This window comes from Podarcis bocagei (assembly GCF_964188305.1).
Source record: "Podarcis bocagei genome assembly, chromosome: 1".
NCBI classification, from domain to species: Eukaryota; Metazoa; Chordata; class Lepidosauria; order Squamata; family Lacertidae; genus Podarcis; species Podarcis bocagei.
The window spans coordinates 74,352,667-74,368,781 of NC_138125.1; the positions used below are offsets into that span (position 1 = coordinate 74,352,667).

The 16,115-nt window shown below is 44.3% G+C and overlaps 1 protein-coding gene and 1 long non-coding RNA gene across 15 annotated transcripts in view; one reads left to right on the plus strand and one right to left on the minus strand.

Moving 5' to 3' along the window:
* PLEKHA7 (pleckstrin homology domain containing A7) overlaps positions 1-11,955 on the minus strand; it is a 165,891-nt gene extending 153,936 nt beyond the window's left edge. For 11 of the 14 annotated variants that reach the window (XM_081204567.1, XM_081204563.1, XM_081204556.1 and 8 more), the window contains exons 1-3: positions 11,811-11,954; positions 11,574-11,650; positions 11,179-11,236 (exon numbers count right to left, since the gene is read on the minus strand). In XM_081204567.1, coding sequence (XP_081060693.1) covers positions 11,179-11,236; positions 11,574-11,650; positions 11,811-11,902 — 227 coding nt within the window. In that variant the 5' untranslated portion in view covers positions 11,903-11,954. Of the gene's footprint in view, positions 1-11,178; positions 11,237-11,573; positions 11,651-11,810 lie in introns of all 14 variants that reach the window. The other 3 variants (XM_081204557.1, XM_081204554.1, XM_081204560.1) reach the window with 2 other exon arrangements.
* Positions 11,725-14,677, plus strand: LOC308592924. The gene is made up of 2 exons (XR_014010658.1): positions 11,725-11,862; positions 14,016-14,677. It is a non-coding gene; the product is annotated as an uncharacterized lncRNA (long non-coding RNA).
* Positions 14,678-16,115: the final 1,438 nt, after the last annotated feature.

Consider the following 16,115-nt stretch of genomic DNA (forward strand, 5'->3'; position numbering starts at 1 on the left):
GAAGAGGCAGCAAAATAAGTGCTCAAAATGGCCTTAAGATGACATGCACTGTGTCTGTTATCAAGAAGAACTCACCACTATTACTGTAAAGCAGAAGTTTCCATAAACATTAAAACAAGAAAGTTTAAAAGCTACAGAACAGTTAACAATGATAATCATCAGCAGAAAACTTTTAACACACACATTTTAAATATGAAGATACAATAAAGTAGCTACTTGAAAAGCATTCTATATCTGTGGCTTTCTTGTCACATGATATTTCATTTTTTTACTAAAATGTGCACATGGTTTAAACATTATTCATTGTTATAACACATTACATTACGTCTTATGTTATATTATGAAAGAATCAGTATTTGCCTTAGATCAGCAGGTTGAGGCTCTAACACAATAATAATTGATAAATGTTTCATTTGAAGTGTGAAATATATAAAACCTTAGTTCTTGCAAACGCTGCACACAGAAAGCATCAAAAGTTCTTATTTTGAGAAAATGTATAAATTTTTCACAAAGGTTGACATTCACAAAGGTAGGAAGAAGGTATATTATAAAAGATACTATGCTTCTGGTTTTACCAGCACTGTTTTTCAACTCTCTCATTCCAGCTATCAACCCATACCATCTCCTCATGAAATCACCTCTATTTCCAAGTACAGTGGTACCTCAGGTGAAGAACTTAATTCATTACGGGGGTCTGTTCTTAACCTGAGGTACCACTTAAGCTAATGGGGCCTCCCGCTGCCGCCACCCGATTTCTGTTCTCATTCTGAAGCAAAGTTCTTAACCCGAGGTACTATTTCTGGGTCAGCGGAGTCTGTAACCTGAAGCATCTGTAACCTGAGGTACCACTGTATATGTGAAAATCTGCAATATCAACTGTGTTTATCTGGTAATACAATTACAAACATTTACTAACATAATAATACCTTCGTATGCAAGCTGAAAAGCTTTATCCAGAAACTACAAAGCTGTTTCACAAATGGCTAGTGATTGATATAGAGAAGCATTGAAAGCTCAACCCTTCCAGCCACTAGCTCTTTCCAACACATTTTATTTTAGTCAGAAATGATAGTACAAATTTTCTAATTCATGCTCCTTGGATACCAGAAGTGCTTATTTGTATTAAATCACAAATATGAATCCAACAAATTATCTGTAGTTGCTTTAATATTGGTTCAAGCTTCAAACGTGCATTCACAGCCTTATCAGAGAAGGCATCCTTCCATGCACTTACCTCCTCTAAAGAACTGTAGATTTTAGGCACATGAGCAGACAGGGGCACACACAAATGCCAGTATTCTCAATCTGCACTACATTGCTTTCAAAGAAAATGCACATCCCTATTCACATTCTTGGGACATGGGTGGCACTGTGGTGTAAACCACTGAGCCTTGGGCTTGCTGATCGGAAGGTTGGCGGTTCAAATCCCCATGACGGGGTGAACCCCCGTTGTTTGGTCTCAGCTCCTGCCAACCTAGCAGTTCAAAAGCACATCAAAGTGCAAGTAGATAAATAGGTACCGCTCCGGAGGGAAGGTAAATGGCGTTTCCGTGCGCTGCTATGGTTTCATCAGAAGCGGCTTAGTCATGCTGGCCACATGACCAGGGAAAACTGTCTGCGGACAAACGTCAGCTCCCTTGGCCAGTAAAGCAAGATGAGCGCCACAACCCCAGAGTCATTCGCGACTGGACTTAACTGTCAGGGGTCCTTTACCTTTACCTTTTTATTCACATTCTGGCATCAATAGTCACATCCAACTAGAAATGGTCTGGGACATCAACGCTTAGCAGTGTATTTCTTATGAATATTAGTATTTCAGCCAGTAATTATGTCTGAGCAATGAAAACTTACAACCCAACATAGTTAGATCTTCTGAACATGGTGAAACATTTCAAAGGCTTGAATCTCAAGGCTACTTAGCATTTTAGATTCCACAAACTGAAGCTGTTTCCTACAGTTCCATATTTATTAACCTTCACATGATCATTAGTCTAGTTGCAAACATTTTAAATCTCTCTTTAAATACTAGGATTATGAGTCTGTAGTTTTGCTTTATTAAAGATGAATTGCTTGTAAAAATTGAAGGAAACTTGATAGCAAAGGCACCAACTTTTCCCTCACAGTATTTTGCTCTTTCAACTGTCTACAGTGCGCTATGCTGAAAAGATGAGATTCTGACAGGGGAGGACTCCAACAAACACCTGTTTGCATCAGTTCATGAGAACATGTGCATCCAGGCATAGAACTTGACACAGCCTGTTCACGCCACTGTCAGACTAATGGGAGCTTCTTGAAAAGGTGCTACATGTGCTGACATCACACCTGTGGCCTACTTACTGATCATGTACTGATGTTGCCACAGACAGAACAAAGTACTCTGCAAATAGTGGCAATTCCTTGGAACTAATTGAGACATATTTGAAAAAGACTAAATAGTCAAAGAAGATTTATAGCTGGTTACTGTCTCTATGACCCAACAACAGATACAAGCCCTTGAATCCTGTACTGGAGTGGGAAGACCTTCTGTTGAGGGCAACAGAATCCCTACATGCTATGGGAAAAACACCTCCCACCTGCATTGGTGCTGGACCAAGTACCCAGGTGGGCAAACCTGTGTCAGAGTAACGTCACCCAGGTCTTGGTCATAGACCCTGCTGATAGACATTTTATGTTGTTAAATCAGTTTACAAATTTTTTATTAAGCCTAAACTTATGTATCACATGTTTGGAATTCTACCACAAATCTCCATTTCCAGGACTTCAGACAGGGTTATCTCCCAGACCTACATGGAGATGCTGCAGATTGAACCAGAGACCTTTGGTATACAAAGGAGATGCTCTACAACTAAGCTACACCCCTTCCCTGATATAAAAACAACATTTTCTTCATCTTGTACAAGAGTGTTAGTAATAAATTGTTTGATGTTTACTTTGAAACTTGTGTTGTATCTTAATTTTTAGAGATATTATCTGCATGCCACCAATAACCAATCTACTTTAAAATAAATATAAAACCCAGTTTGATATGTGGCAGACATATGCAATAAAAACAAAAAAATATTTTCCCCAAATTGTGGAAGGAATCCAGTGTAATCTGGCACCTCTCAAGTGGGTGTCATTGCCATTCTAAGAGAACAAAGGAGAAGTTCCTGGTGAGCTCTGGCATCTCTTTTTTACACTGAGTGTAATGCTATGGCAATTGATCTGTCTGTGCAAGCATTTCAGCTTCCCAGATAGAATGAAATCCCCTGCCCTGGGGGTTCTCCCAACTCCCCCCACCATAAGCCAATGGGGAAAGGAGAGAAGGCTAAGTCCCACTGTGCTGACGGAAGTCCTTGTATGAGCTTCTGCAACATGGGCGAGGTATAGATTGTTGTTGTTGTTAATTGAATCTGCCCCTCTTTATTTCTACAATTAAGATACCACTTAACACCACAGTTTCTTAGCACTGCTTAGAGAGTTCCTAAAGTAGATCCAAAAAGTTAGAAGGCATCAGAACAAATCACATATTTTCACATCTGAACAGAGATAAAGAGCCAGATATGTTGGAAGGAAGTTTTAACAAGTTGCTTTATTAATTCATAGAATCAAAGAATCGTTGGAAGGGACCCTGAGGGTCATCTAGTCCAACCCCCTGCAATGCAGGAACCTCAGCTAGATCTTATATGGCAGGTGGCCATCCAATCTGTTAAAACCTCCAAGGTTCCACCACCTCTTGTGGGAGCCTGTTCAACATTTAAATCATGGTTGAGTAATAATAAGAAATCTTAATTTTTAAATGACAAGTTTTTTAGACTTCAAATGTAAAATGTGAAATATAGCAATAAGATTAGAAAACTGAATAGATTATAAGGTAAGAAAGATTAAAAAAAGAGGAGCCATTCAAAAATAGTTTGCATTCAGCTATTCAGCAGAGCAGAGATGGGTAACCTGCAGCCCTCCAGGTGTAGCTGGGCTCCAACTCTCATCAGCTCTGTAGGCAGCATGGCCAATTGTCAGAGGAAATGCATGTTGTGATTCAGCAGCATCTGGAGGTCCACAGGTTACCCACCCCTGCTGCAGTGTGTAATAAAAGAGAGGTGTGCCATCACAGAGAACTCAAACAATACTTTCTCCTTGAGGGGTTTGTTTTTTTAGCTGAAAGTTTTCAATACACAGGGAATTTTGCATGGAATTTTGCAAATTTAATAATTTACACCATATCCTAGAAAACACAGTTATTAAAAAAAGAGCTTTAACTGTTACAGTTGTTGAAAGATGTTTAAAAATGTTGCGAGAGCATCTATACAAGTTCCAGTATTCAGAGAGCAGTGCTTCAATGTCTTGCATGACTACGTGTTCCAGGCTCATGGCCTCCAGACATTATTCATCACTTTCCAATAATCCCCACCTTGCCACAGTACTGATCTTTGCCAGGACAAAAAGAAAAAATTAAAAATCTGTGAACACTGGAATGCTGAATTTATTACATATATTTAAATACTGAATCTATATTTTCAAAAACCTTTTGATTACGTCTGTCACAAAGGACTCCTGAGTAAACTTAGCATTCCTGTCATCAGAGATGTCTGCTTATGAATTGGTGACTGGTTAAGGAATGGGAAGTAGATAATAGGAATAACTAGATAGTTCTCTGGAGGGATGAACGAAGTAGAGTCCCCAACAGATCAGTATTGGCACCTGTGCTTTTTAACTTGTTCATAAATGATCTATAGTTAGGGCTGAACAATAAGATAGCCAAGTTTGCCAGTAACAAATCGGTCAAAGTGGTTAAAACAAAAAGGGACTCTAAAAGGATATCTCAAACTGAGAGAATGGGTAGTGAAACGGCAAATGCAATTCAATGCAAGCAAGTGTAAAGTGATGTACATTGGGGCAAACACAATTCCTGATTTCATATACAGTGGTACCTCGGGTTACAGACGCTTCAGGTTACATATGCTTCAGGTTACAGACTCCGCTAACCCAGAAATAGTACCTCAGGTTAAGAACTTTGCTTCAGGATGAGAACAGAAATCGCGCGGCAGCAGCGGGAGGCCCCATTAGCTTAAGTGGTACTTCAGGTTAAGAACAGTTTCAGGTTAAGAACAGACCTCCAGAACGAATTAAGTTCTTAACCCGAGATACCACTGTACTGTATATACTAATGGTGTCTGAAATGGTGATGACTGCTCAGGAATGTGACCCCTTTTTCTTTTTTGTGAACAAACCTCTCCGTTCATCCTTCTCCTGATCATTTATGCACAAGTTAAAAAGTCGGCCCAATCACATCCTTAAGGACCTCGCTTTTTCCTCCATTATTTGAACTGCCCATTTATTCCTATTCTGCTTCTTGTTATTTAACAACTTACTGGCCTGTAAGAGGACACATCCTACTACCCCATGACTATCAAGTTTGCTAAGGAGCCTTTGGTGAGGGACTTTTCAAAAGGTCAACAAAGTGTGTCATTATTCCCAACTATTTTATCACAGCAAACCTCTCAATGTCAAGAAGCAAACTGTTCATTCTCTCTACCAATAAATAGCTGCAAGCAGGACGATGGAATGGGAGAACAGAGAGAGCCTGAGTTCATGGTAAGGGATATTGTGAGGGGGAAAACCTTGAAAACCTAAAACTTCATCACTGACTATCATACAAAAAGGTGACAGTGAGTCTCATGTGATATAGGTGGGCAAACTATAAAGGGGGGAAAGGAGTGCCTTAAAGGCCAGTTTAAAAATACAGAGAAAATTGTAAAAAGTTCAAGAAGGAGATCATTTGTTTCCTACCAGCTATTCACTCCTCTGTCAGGATTCTGGTCCCACAATTTGGGAGCCAGCTGAAAAAGGATAGCAGTGGCATGCCAGTATTTTTTATTATTCTGACTAAACTTCAGAAAGAACTTTCTGATGGTAAGAGCTGTTCAACAGTGGAACAGCCTCTCTCCTTCACTGAAGGTTTTGAAGCAGAGGTTGGATGGCCTTCAGTTATGGATGCATTAGTTGAGATTCCTGAATTGCAGGACTAGATGATCCTCAGGATCCCTTCCAACTCTACCCTGCTATGATTCTAAGTATACAGTGTCTACCATATCATCCCTATCCACATATTTCTTGACATTTCTCAGCAAACTCTAAAACATAGGTGAGGAACCTCAGACCCAGGAGATGAATACAGCCCTCCAGGACACTACCTTACCCTAAGAACTCTCCCACAGAAACATACCCTCTCTCCCTAGGTCAAAAGCCTCACTATCCCTGTTTCACACTCTGGATGCTTTGCCTTTTGGAACGTGTTTCTGAACTATGATAATGGCTCTTGCTTCTCTGGATACAGAGGGGTGGTGTGCAAGTGTGTGTAGAAACTAAACTACTGTACAAAGGTTACATTTACATTTGCTGCTCTGCACACTTTTGCTTCTGGCTCTGCCCACCACCAGTATGTAGACTTTGGTATTTTGCCCAGAAGGAAATGCAGTCATTGAGCTGAAGAAGCTTCCTCACCCCTGTTCTAAAAAGTTGGTAAGACAGGATATACCTTTGTACAAACCATGCCGATTCTTGCTGAACTACAACTCCCATCATCCCTATGGCTTAATGTGACATGCAAACCAGGTCTTTGAATTGCATCTTGAAAATGACAGTCTACTTCGCCAAACCTTTATTAGGCATATTAGGCATTACAAGTATAGGCCATCATAAAACATCCATATACAGTGGTGCCTCGCAAGACGAAATTAATTCGTTCCGCAAGTCTCTTCGTCTTGCGGTTTTTTCGTCTTGCGATGCACGGTTTCCCATAGGAATGCATTGAAAATCAATTAATGCGTTCCTAGGGAAACTGCCTTCAGACCAGGTCCGGGGACAGTCTGTCCCCGGACCTCTTCTGAAGGCTGGGGGGGGGGGACAAGGGCTTTTCTTCCCACCCCCAGCATTTTAAAAAACCCTGGGACAGCGGAGGACTTCTCCGCTGTCCGGGGCGATCTTAAAATGCTGGCGGGCGGCATTTTAAAATCGCCCCGGACAGCGGAGGACTTCTCCGCTGTCCGGGGCGATTTAAAAGCCCCTGGGAAGGCAGGGAGGGAGGACAAATACTTTCGCCCCCTGCCCGCCTTCAGAAGGTCTTCCCGCCCCCCTCCCCGCTTCGGAAAGCGGGCTAAGCGGGACCTCCCGCCGGGCATGCGAGGCTTGCTGACATCTGCCTGAAGCAGGGGGCGGGCTCCGCAGCTCACCCCCTGCTTCGGGATGCAGGCTGCCGCCCCAAGCCTTGCGCGCGAGGCTTGCCGACATCTCCCCCAAGCAGGGGGTGAGCTGCGGAGCCCGCCCCCTGCTTGGCGGAGATGCCGTCAAGCCTAGCGCGCAAGGCTTGGGGCGGCAGCCTGCATCCCGAAGCAGGGGGTGAGCTGCGGAGCCCGCCCCCTGCTTGGCGGAGATGCCGTCAAGCCTAGCGCGCAAGGCTTGGGGCGGCAGCCTGCATCCCGAAGCAGGGGGTGAGCTGCGGAGCCCGCCCCCTGCTTCAGGCAGATGTCGGCAAGCCTCGCGCGCAAGGCTTGGGGCGGCAGCCTGCATCCCGAAGCAGGGGGTGAGCTGCGGAGCCCGCCCCCTGCTTGGGGGAGATGCCGGCAAGCCTTGCGCGCAAGGCTTGGGGCGGCAGCCTGCATCCCGAAGCAGGGGGTGAGCTGCGGAGCCCGCCCCCTGCTTCAGGCAGATGTCGGCAAGCCTTGCGCGCAAGGCTTGGGGCGGCAGCCTGCATCCCGAAGCAGGGGGTGAGCTGCGGAGCCCGCCCCCTGCTTCAGGCAGATGTCGGCAAGCCTCGCGCGCAAGGCTTGGGGCGGCAGCCTGCATCCCGCAGCAGGGGGTGAGCTGCGGAGCCCGCCCCCTGCTTGGCGGAGATGCCGTCAAGCCTAGCGCGCAAGGCTTGGGGCGGCAGCCTGCATCCCGAAGCAGGGGGTGAGCTGCGGAGCCCGCCCCCTGCTTCAGGCAGATGTCGGCAAGCCTCGCGCGCAAGGCTTGGGGCGGCAGCCTGCATCCCGAAGCAGGGGGTGAGCTGCGGAGCCCGCCCCCTGCTTGGGGGAGATGCCGGCAAGCCTTGCGCGCAAGGCTTGGGGCGGCAGCCTGCATCCCGAAGCAGGGGGTGAGCTGCGGAGCCCGCCCCCTGCTTCAGGCAGATGTCGGCAAGCCTTGCGCGCAAGGCTTGGGGCGGCAGCCTGCATCCCGAAGCAGGGGGTGAGCTGCGGAGCCCGCCCCCTGCTTCAGGCAGATGTCGGCAAGCCTTGCGCGCAAGGCTTGGGGCGGCAGCCTGCATCCCGAAGCAGGGGGTGAGCTGCGGAGCCCGCCCCCTGCTTGGGGGAGATGCCGGCAAGCCTCGCGCGCAAGGCTTGGGGCGGCAGTCTGCATCCCGAAGCAGGGGGTGAGCTGCGGAGCCCGCCCCCTGCTTCAGGCAGATGTCGGCAAGCCTCGCGCGCAAGGCTTGGGGCGGCAGCCTGCATCCCGAAGCAGGGGGTGAGCTGCGGAGCCCGCCCCCTGCTTCAGGCAGATGTCGGCAAGCCTCGCATGCCCGGCGGGAGGTCCCGCTTAGCCCGCTGTTCCGAAGCGGGGAGGGGGGCGGGAAGACCCCCCCTGCCTTCCCCCCGCCTGCCCCGGCGATCTTAAAATGCTGGCGGGCGGGAGCGAAGCGTTCGCTGCCGACCCCCAGCATTTTAAAACCTTCCCGGGACACGGGGAGATTTCAAAATGTTGGGGGTCGGCAGCGAACGCTTCGCTCCCGCCCGCCAGCATTTTAAGATCGCCGGGGCAGGCGGGGGGAAGGCAGGGGGGGGGAGCAAAGACTTTTGCCCCCCGCCGGCCTTCAGAAGAGGTCCTCTTCTGAAGGCCGGCTGTGGGCAAAAGTCTTTGCTCCCGACCGCCAGCATTTCCCTATGGGCTTTCGTCTTGCGATGCAAGCCCATAGGGAAATTCGTCTTGCGAAGCGCCTCCAAAACAGAAAACCCTTTCGTCTTGCGGGTTTTCCGTCTTGCGAGGCATTCGTCTTGCGGGGTACCACTGTATAAAATTGTGAAATCTATACAAATAAACAGCCCTGTAAAATATGTAATGACAAGGATTTTCATTGGGAAACTGTTAGTCACTGTCGCTTACTTCAGATGCAACGTGTTATCTAAATTTTGCATTATTGATTCATAACTGGGCAACCGCTTTCCCGATTACTCAGTTGGGCAGTCACATTTCAATGACCGCCCCATATAAATCACACTGCAGTAGTCTAAACAAGAAATTAGTATGTATTCTTTCAAACTCTTTATTCCCCTGGAAAGGGTATAACTAGCAAACCAGCTGAAGTTTGTAAAAGTAACTCTTTACCACAGCTGGCCTTCCAGAAATAAAGTTAGATTTAAAATTATTTGATGTATTTTCGTTATTTCTGTAATTGGTTCTGCATGTGACACATAGTCCATTAAAAATGTTTACTTTGTCTGGCAGTTTTTTTTATAAAAAACCTAGAAATTGTTCAATATAAGCGCAATCAGAAAAAAATAGAAGTATATATCATGTAAAGCCTTTACATTTGGTTGTAACTTGTATTATTTGCCAATACCACCCATCTTCCCTTTAGTCCATCCAGATCAAACTCTTCAATTTACCATGTTCCTTCCTGCACAACAGATCATATGTATGTAATATCTGAATGGAATATGCTAAGGAGGTGGAGAAATGACAGCCAGTTTTTTAAAATTGTCCATATTCTTGGTATTCCTTCAACACCCCCAAAATTCCACTTACACTGCATTCTAAAACAGCTTCCATTGTTTTGGGCATCAATGTATTCTTAAAATGTCCCCAGACTATCTTCTTTTACAGCTCCTGGGAATATGATCACGTCTTTTAAGTAGTACATACTGAACAGGTGCACAAAGCCATTGTAATTCTGCACCACCTATACTGTTCAAAGTGAATGCAGTTTTCTTGTGGTGACATTCCAACCACGATAAACTAAGTGCTCAGGCAAGAATTATTTCCTACAAGTAATATTGTAAGACAACTTTTAAAGTATTTTAGTCATGCAAAAATCTATCTTTCTACTCTCTTGCAATATGTATAAATTTATTAGTTTTATTTATTACTCATCCTTCATCCCAAAATGGGTCACAATAATTTAAGATACAACAGTAAAACCTGTTTAAAACACATTACAATCACAAGAACAGGCTGGATCCTAAAATATCAGATGTCAGTGTTCATCAAAGGTTATGAACCAAAAGAATTCCACAGATCCAATCCAGTATAGTATCAGATTAGGCATTACTTATTACTGATCTATAGCAACATTCCTCTTTTATTCAAATACAACAGTAGCAATGGGATAATCAAAAGGCATGAATAAGAAAAATCTATCTTGCAAAATGTTGCCCCATGTTAAGACAACAGCCTCCCCTTTTGCAACAGAAAAATTAAGAACATTAAAGAAAACTATAATCTAAAACAGACTACTGTTCAAATTAAATCATTTTTAATTCACCACCAGTGTTTTATAAATGACGTTCTCTATGTTTTTTGCAGTGCTGTTTGTATTTTCAATATGTAACTTGTGATATATAAGATGACCCATTCCATGCTTCAACAGATTTGTGACCATTAATTTGATCTAAACTCTAAACTTCTTTTTTGCAGAAAAACGTGACAATCTTTCACATACTGAACACTGCTAGCCTGCCTTATAAACAACCTCATCGCTACACTTCAATTCAGCAGCAGGCAACAGGTTCCAGCCAGTGTGTTAGTAACACATTCAGCCAAGTTTGGCTGACATTCAGTCAACCGTTCACTACAGCACGAAATCCAGAAGCAATATAAACAAGCTACAAAGGTAAAAGCCTGTTGCTCTTGCCAGACAACGGAAGTGTCAAGAGAACACCAAAGTACGGCAATATAAAGCACTATTATAACCACTGATTTAAAAAAAAAAAAATCAGCAGAGAGTATCAGAATTCATGCTCTCTCTCACACAAACACGTCTCCTTTACTTCAGTTATACGGGACCCAAAATAAGGTGATATTGATTCCAGGGGAAGGGGGAAAGCAAAGTGGGGGGGAGACAATAATGGTATCCCATTTTCTGATACGGAAGATTAATTCTTTTTCTCTCACACACACACCCCGGGTTAAGTAGGCGAGTATATCTCGAGAGTGGGAAATACTCACTCAATGAAGTAACTGGCTCCTTCTTCCGAGAATCCCTCCTCCCATCCACGGGGAAGATCTGAAAAAAAAGAACAAAAGCAGGAGGGGGGAGAAAGAGAGAGAGAGAGAGAGAGAGAGAGAGAGAAAGTGGCAGTGAGAGAAAGACAAGGGAAGCGAGATCTCAGTGCCCTGGAGATAGGCGAGCGTAAATCCCAGTCACACAAAGGTCGTTATCCTTCCCCCCCCCCTCCGCCACCCCCCGTGAGAGAGAGAGAGAAAGGCAAACACGAGCGCGGGGCGAAGGGGGGGGAGCAGAAAAGTCCCATTCAGCCTCCCTTTCCCGCCCCCACCGCACCACAAGTGCCCTAGCGGGAAAGTGTAGTTGGGGAGGGCGAGGGGGAGTTTAGGGCACCCACCTGAGCGGATCATGTGGCCTGAGTTGACGGGCTCCCCGGTGCGAGGATGCAGCCAAGTAGTTGAGCGGGTCAGGTCGCTAAGGAGGGAGAAGCGGCAAACATGCACCTGTTAGTACTAGAGCCCGTCGTGAAGGGGGGGGGGGGAGGAAAGAAAGGAGCGGAATAAGCGGCAAGGCTACCGGCCCTCGCCCCCACCCACGCACCGCCACCTCCTTTTCCCGCCGCCCGGCGCCTTACTCGATGAAGAAGACGCGGCCGTCTCCACAGACGCCATAGGACCAGTGCTCAGGTAGAGTGTCCCGCCCCACCGCCTCGGCCGCCGCCGCCATGTTCGCCGCGCGCACAGCCCGCCCGCCTGCCGGAGGGGGGCGGAGGGGGTGCAAGGGAGCGGGAGGGCAAGGCGAGGCGAGGCAGGCAGGCAGGCGCCCGCCGCAAGTGCCCGGCTCTGCTCAGCAGCGCCACCGGCCGGCAGCGGAGAGCGGGAGGCGCGCGGGCAGGCGCGCGACGCGGCGCAACGCAACACAAGGTGGCTCGCCTCCCCCGACTGGGTGGGGAAGAGCGCTGTGTGTGTGTCCCCCACCCTTTCAGTTAAGCCCAGCAGGCAGACTGGGCAGACGGCTCGTTGCCCCGTGTTTGGAAACGGGAGAAGAGGAAGAGAGGGAACTCTTTATTTCGAACAAGCCTGTTGTTTTGTATCCCATAATAGCAGTCCGGGCAACAGGTTGTGTGTGCCCAGCTAAAGTCCGCTGTTCCTTGTTTAGGACTTACTAGGTGCCACCCTTAAACAGCAACGCTTAGGGCTGTAGGTGAATAAATAGAAACGAAGAATATGCTACCTGAGCTTCCCAGTCGCACTTCCAATTTCAGACAATCGGAGCTCCAGAGATACAGATATTAACTCCTTGTTGTGAAGGAGTCTAAATGCTCCAACTGTTGAAATAACGTCGCATTTTTCACAACACATGAGCAAGGCTACTTCTTTTCCCGCCAATTTGTGAACTTTTTTCCTGACTCAAGATCTGGATCTTTTCCCCTTCCTAAACACAAACTTTCCCTGAATTATTTTTTAATTAAAGTGTAAATATAATAAAAGTCACACACACGTCTCTAAATGAAACCCTCCTACTGTATCTAACTGTGGTGGCTCAGCTAGGTGTTTTAACTGCATAGGCAAGAACACATAGGATACTTTTCAGTGTCTGCACTGTTAGGCTTTGTGGGATACTTTGCCACCCTTGACACATGGCAGAAATTAAGCTGCCCTCAATAGATCATCCACACCATACATTAAAAGCAATCTTACATCACTTTCCCCCAAAGAATCCTGGGAACTGTACTTTGTTAATGGTGCTGCTACCAAAACTAGCTTCTTCTCACAGCTCTTTGTCCACCACACCAGAACTACCACCATATGCAACTATCATGAGGATAAATTTGGGGCCCAGTTTATCTAGTAATTAATACAACAGGCTATTGTAACAGCAATTTAACACGTGAAGAAGTTTCAAAGACACTTGCTTTTTCTACATTCCATGTTTTTAACCAATCAATGATAAATAAAGTTTGACATGTGAGAATGCTGCCTATACATGAATAGAATTTCTGTGGTGATATTCAGTGGTAGTTATATTGAGAGCAGACCCATTAAAATCAATGAACTTCAGTACTGAACTCCATTAATTTCAGTGGGTATGACTTAGTTGGATATCACCCATAGGCTAAATTTCAAGTTGAATTTCCTTCCAAAAATATGAATATGCAACTCATGTTACCCTACAAATTGATTTGTATGGAAACAATGGATCCTCATTTTAATACAATTTGTACTCTTTTGTATCATCAGTGGAAACAAAAGGACAGTTCATTAATTGAAACAGAATTTGGGCTCCTCCAGACAACCCATTTTATCAAGCATTTATCCTAATTTGCTTGCACAAAGCATACTTGGATGTTATGCAATGTGTGGTATATATTGAGCATTTATTCTGATTTATTGCAGAGAGGTTATACAACAATGAGCATTCATTCTGATATCTTGTGCAGAAGTTTTATGTATTCCCATTAATCAATCATTTATCACACACTTTTTGGTGCATTTCCGCATCACTTTCCTAAACAAAAAATGTCAATGTTTAAAACCTTGATTTGTTGCAGTAAAGCATTCAATTCACTTTTATTGTGCAAACTAAATTTCTGGTGTGCAGCTGAATCCTGCTTGCAGAATACTGGCAGTCTGGTAGCAAACTTTGTTTCGCTTGTTCTGTTTTCCTTTGAATGCTGTCAGACATTAACTCCTAACAAACATACAAGAGGATACATGTCTCTTCGCTCTATGTAATTGGACCCAGCTCTGCACATGGTCTACCCAGGATACAGTGTCTTACTCCTTCCTTTCTGTAAAATTGTTTCTCTTCTATTCCTGCTGAAAAATGCAATCTACAGAGAAACCAGCAGGGCATGGAAGAAGACAAAATCAGAGTTGTTGGAGTGGATCAGCAAGCAAAGTGAAGATAACTTTGTTCCTTTCATTGCTGCACAGGCTAAACCACACGTCAGTGGAGATTGTCAACTGTGGGGATTGTAATATTTTCTGCAGCCCTGAACTACATTAAAGAACCAATCAGAGATGTGATCATAATTGTTTGATGTTTTGAGATTGGCAATTACTGTAGGGGAAATTCTAAATATAAGTCTTGTTGCATTTTTAGCTAATACTATTTTGGTAGACATGTAACAATGCAGTGTGTACCTACCTAAAATAAATAGTGCATCTCAATCCACAGCATATTTCTAGTTACTGAAATTCTATTTTATGTCAATAGAACAGTGATATTGTAGAAAGTAGCAGGGCAAATCTTTTTCCAGCAATTGTGTTCCTGTTTGTTATTGTCAAAAGAAAACTCCTCAATATTTCTTCCTTTTTAACAAAATTAAAAGAAATACAAACTGTTCCTGAAGGTTAATCTGTACAGCCTGCGTAGAAACAGAGAAACACTGTACACAACCCCCAAGTGTATTTTTTGCAAAATACAGGCCCTCCATCTGTGTGTATAAAATCATGACTGTTATTTCAATACTTCAAAGATTAAGGAAATTCCTTTAAATATGGAAGCTCTCTGTAGACATATCCTAAGTCACTTGTCCAACCTGTGCAAAGCTTTTATTGCTTCAGTCTGTACCGGCTCTCATTTACTTCAATACTGCCTATACAGTATGTGTTGGTGCTCAAAAATGAACCGTTCCAATTATTTCAGCTTCTACATTTAATTCTTAGTTTAGAGTACCAGCAGTATACAACCAAGTTCAGATGATGGCTGTTCTTCTCTTTACTATAAATTTAAAATATGCAGTAATTATATTGTTGTCTTTGGAGTAACTTCAAGTCTAAAACCTTGACCTTATATTGTTTCATGAGCATACCCTGAATTCATAATGTCGCAACTGGCTCAGGCCTTAGCCTTTAAATCTCCTAATTAAAACAATGACACCCTGTAGTATTTTCTTTACCTTCCCTACAATTGACCCATTCACTTTCTGCTTCCATTGCTCTTCCCTCCATGGGCGTAGCCAAGGAGGGACATGGAAGGGCAGCTGCCCCCCCCCATTAATAAAAAAATGCATAGCTAACTGAGGTTCTGCTCCTCCCAAAACAAAAGGCCTGCCCCCATAACAAAAATCCTAGCCATGCCCATGCTCCCCTCCCTACTTTCCCCCACTACTTATCACTGACTCACATGTTGAGGCCCTTTTCACTCCTGTAGTTCTCCTAGTTCTAGGGGCTTGTATGTCCTCTGGATTTACTTATGCATGAGGATACAAACATCGGGCCTTCTTGTGGATCTCCCTTAAGGGTTTTTGTCATTGTTGTTGGAATATATCTTCAGAAGTGCAAAAGAAATGGATTTTTAAAGTTATAATACAGTTCAGGATCTGGTGTGTAAGCAATTCCGAACTTTCAAAAACAAAAAACAACACACTGAATGCTACTCATCCTGCCACAGATAATTACTTGCCAATATTGATTCTGGAACCTTAACACGTCCATTAAAATGCTGTTTGCACCCGCACAGAGGTAATAGCTTCTTATATTGGTATTGACATTTTGAATCAGTAGTGTTTTTTAACCTCAGGTGGTAACTTTAAGAAAGAGAAGACTGTAATATATTATTCAGTTACATAACCTTCAAGGTTTAATCTCTAGTCCTTTCCTATTAATTTATTTACAGTTTTCTCTCTGTAAACAGCATATTTAGAATATTTGTCTAGAGAACAGAAAATGAAATTGTAGTCCATTGATCATATGGAATCATTGTGAAAACTAGCAGTAATGAAACTGTTCAATGTAGTACAAGAATGAGGAATTACGAGGTGGTAGTAGTGAAATGAGTAGTATGGAAATGAGAGCGGGACCATAAAGAAGGCTAATCACTGAAGAATTGATGCTTTTGAATTATGGTGCTGGAGGAGACTCTTGAGAGTCCCATGGACTGCAAGAAGATCAAACCTATCCATTCTGAAGGAAATCAGCCCTGAGTGCTCACT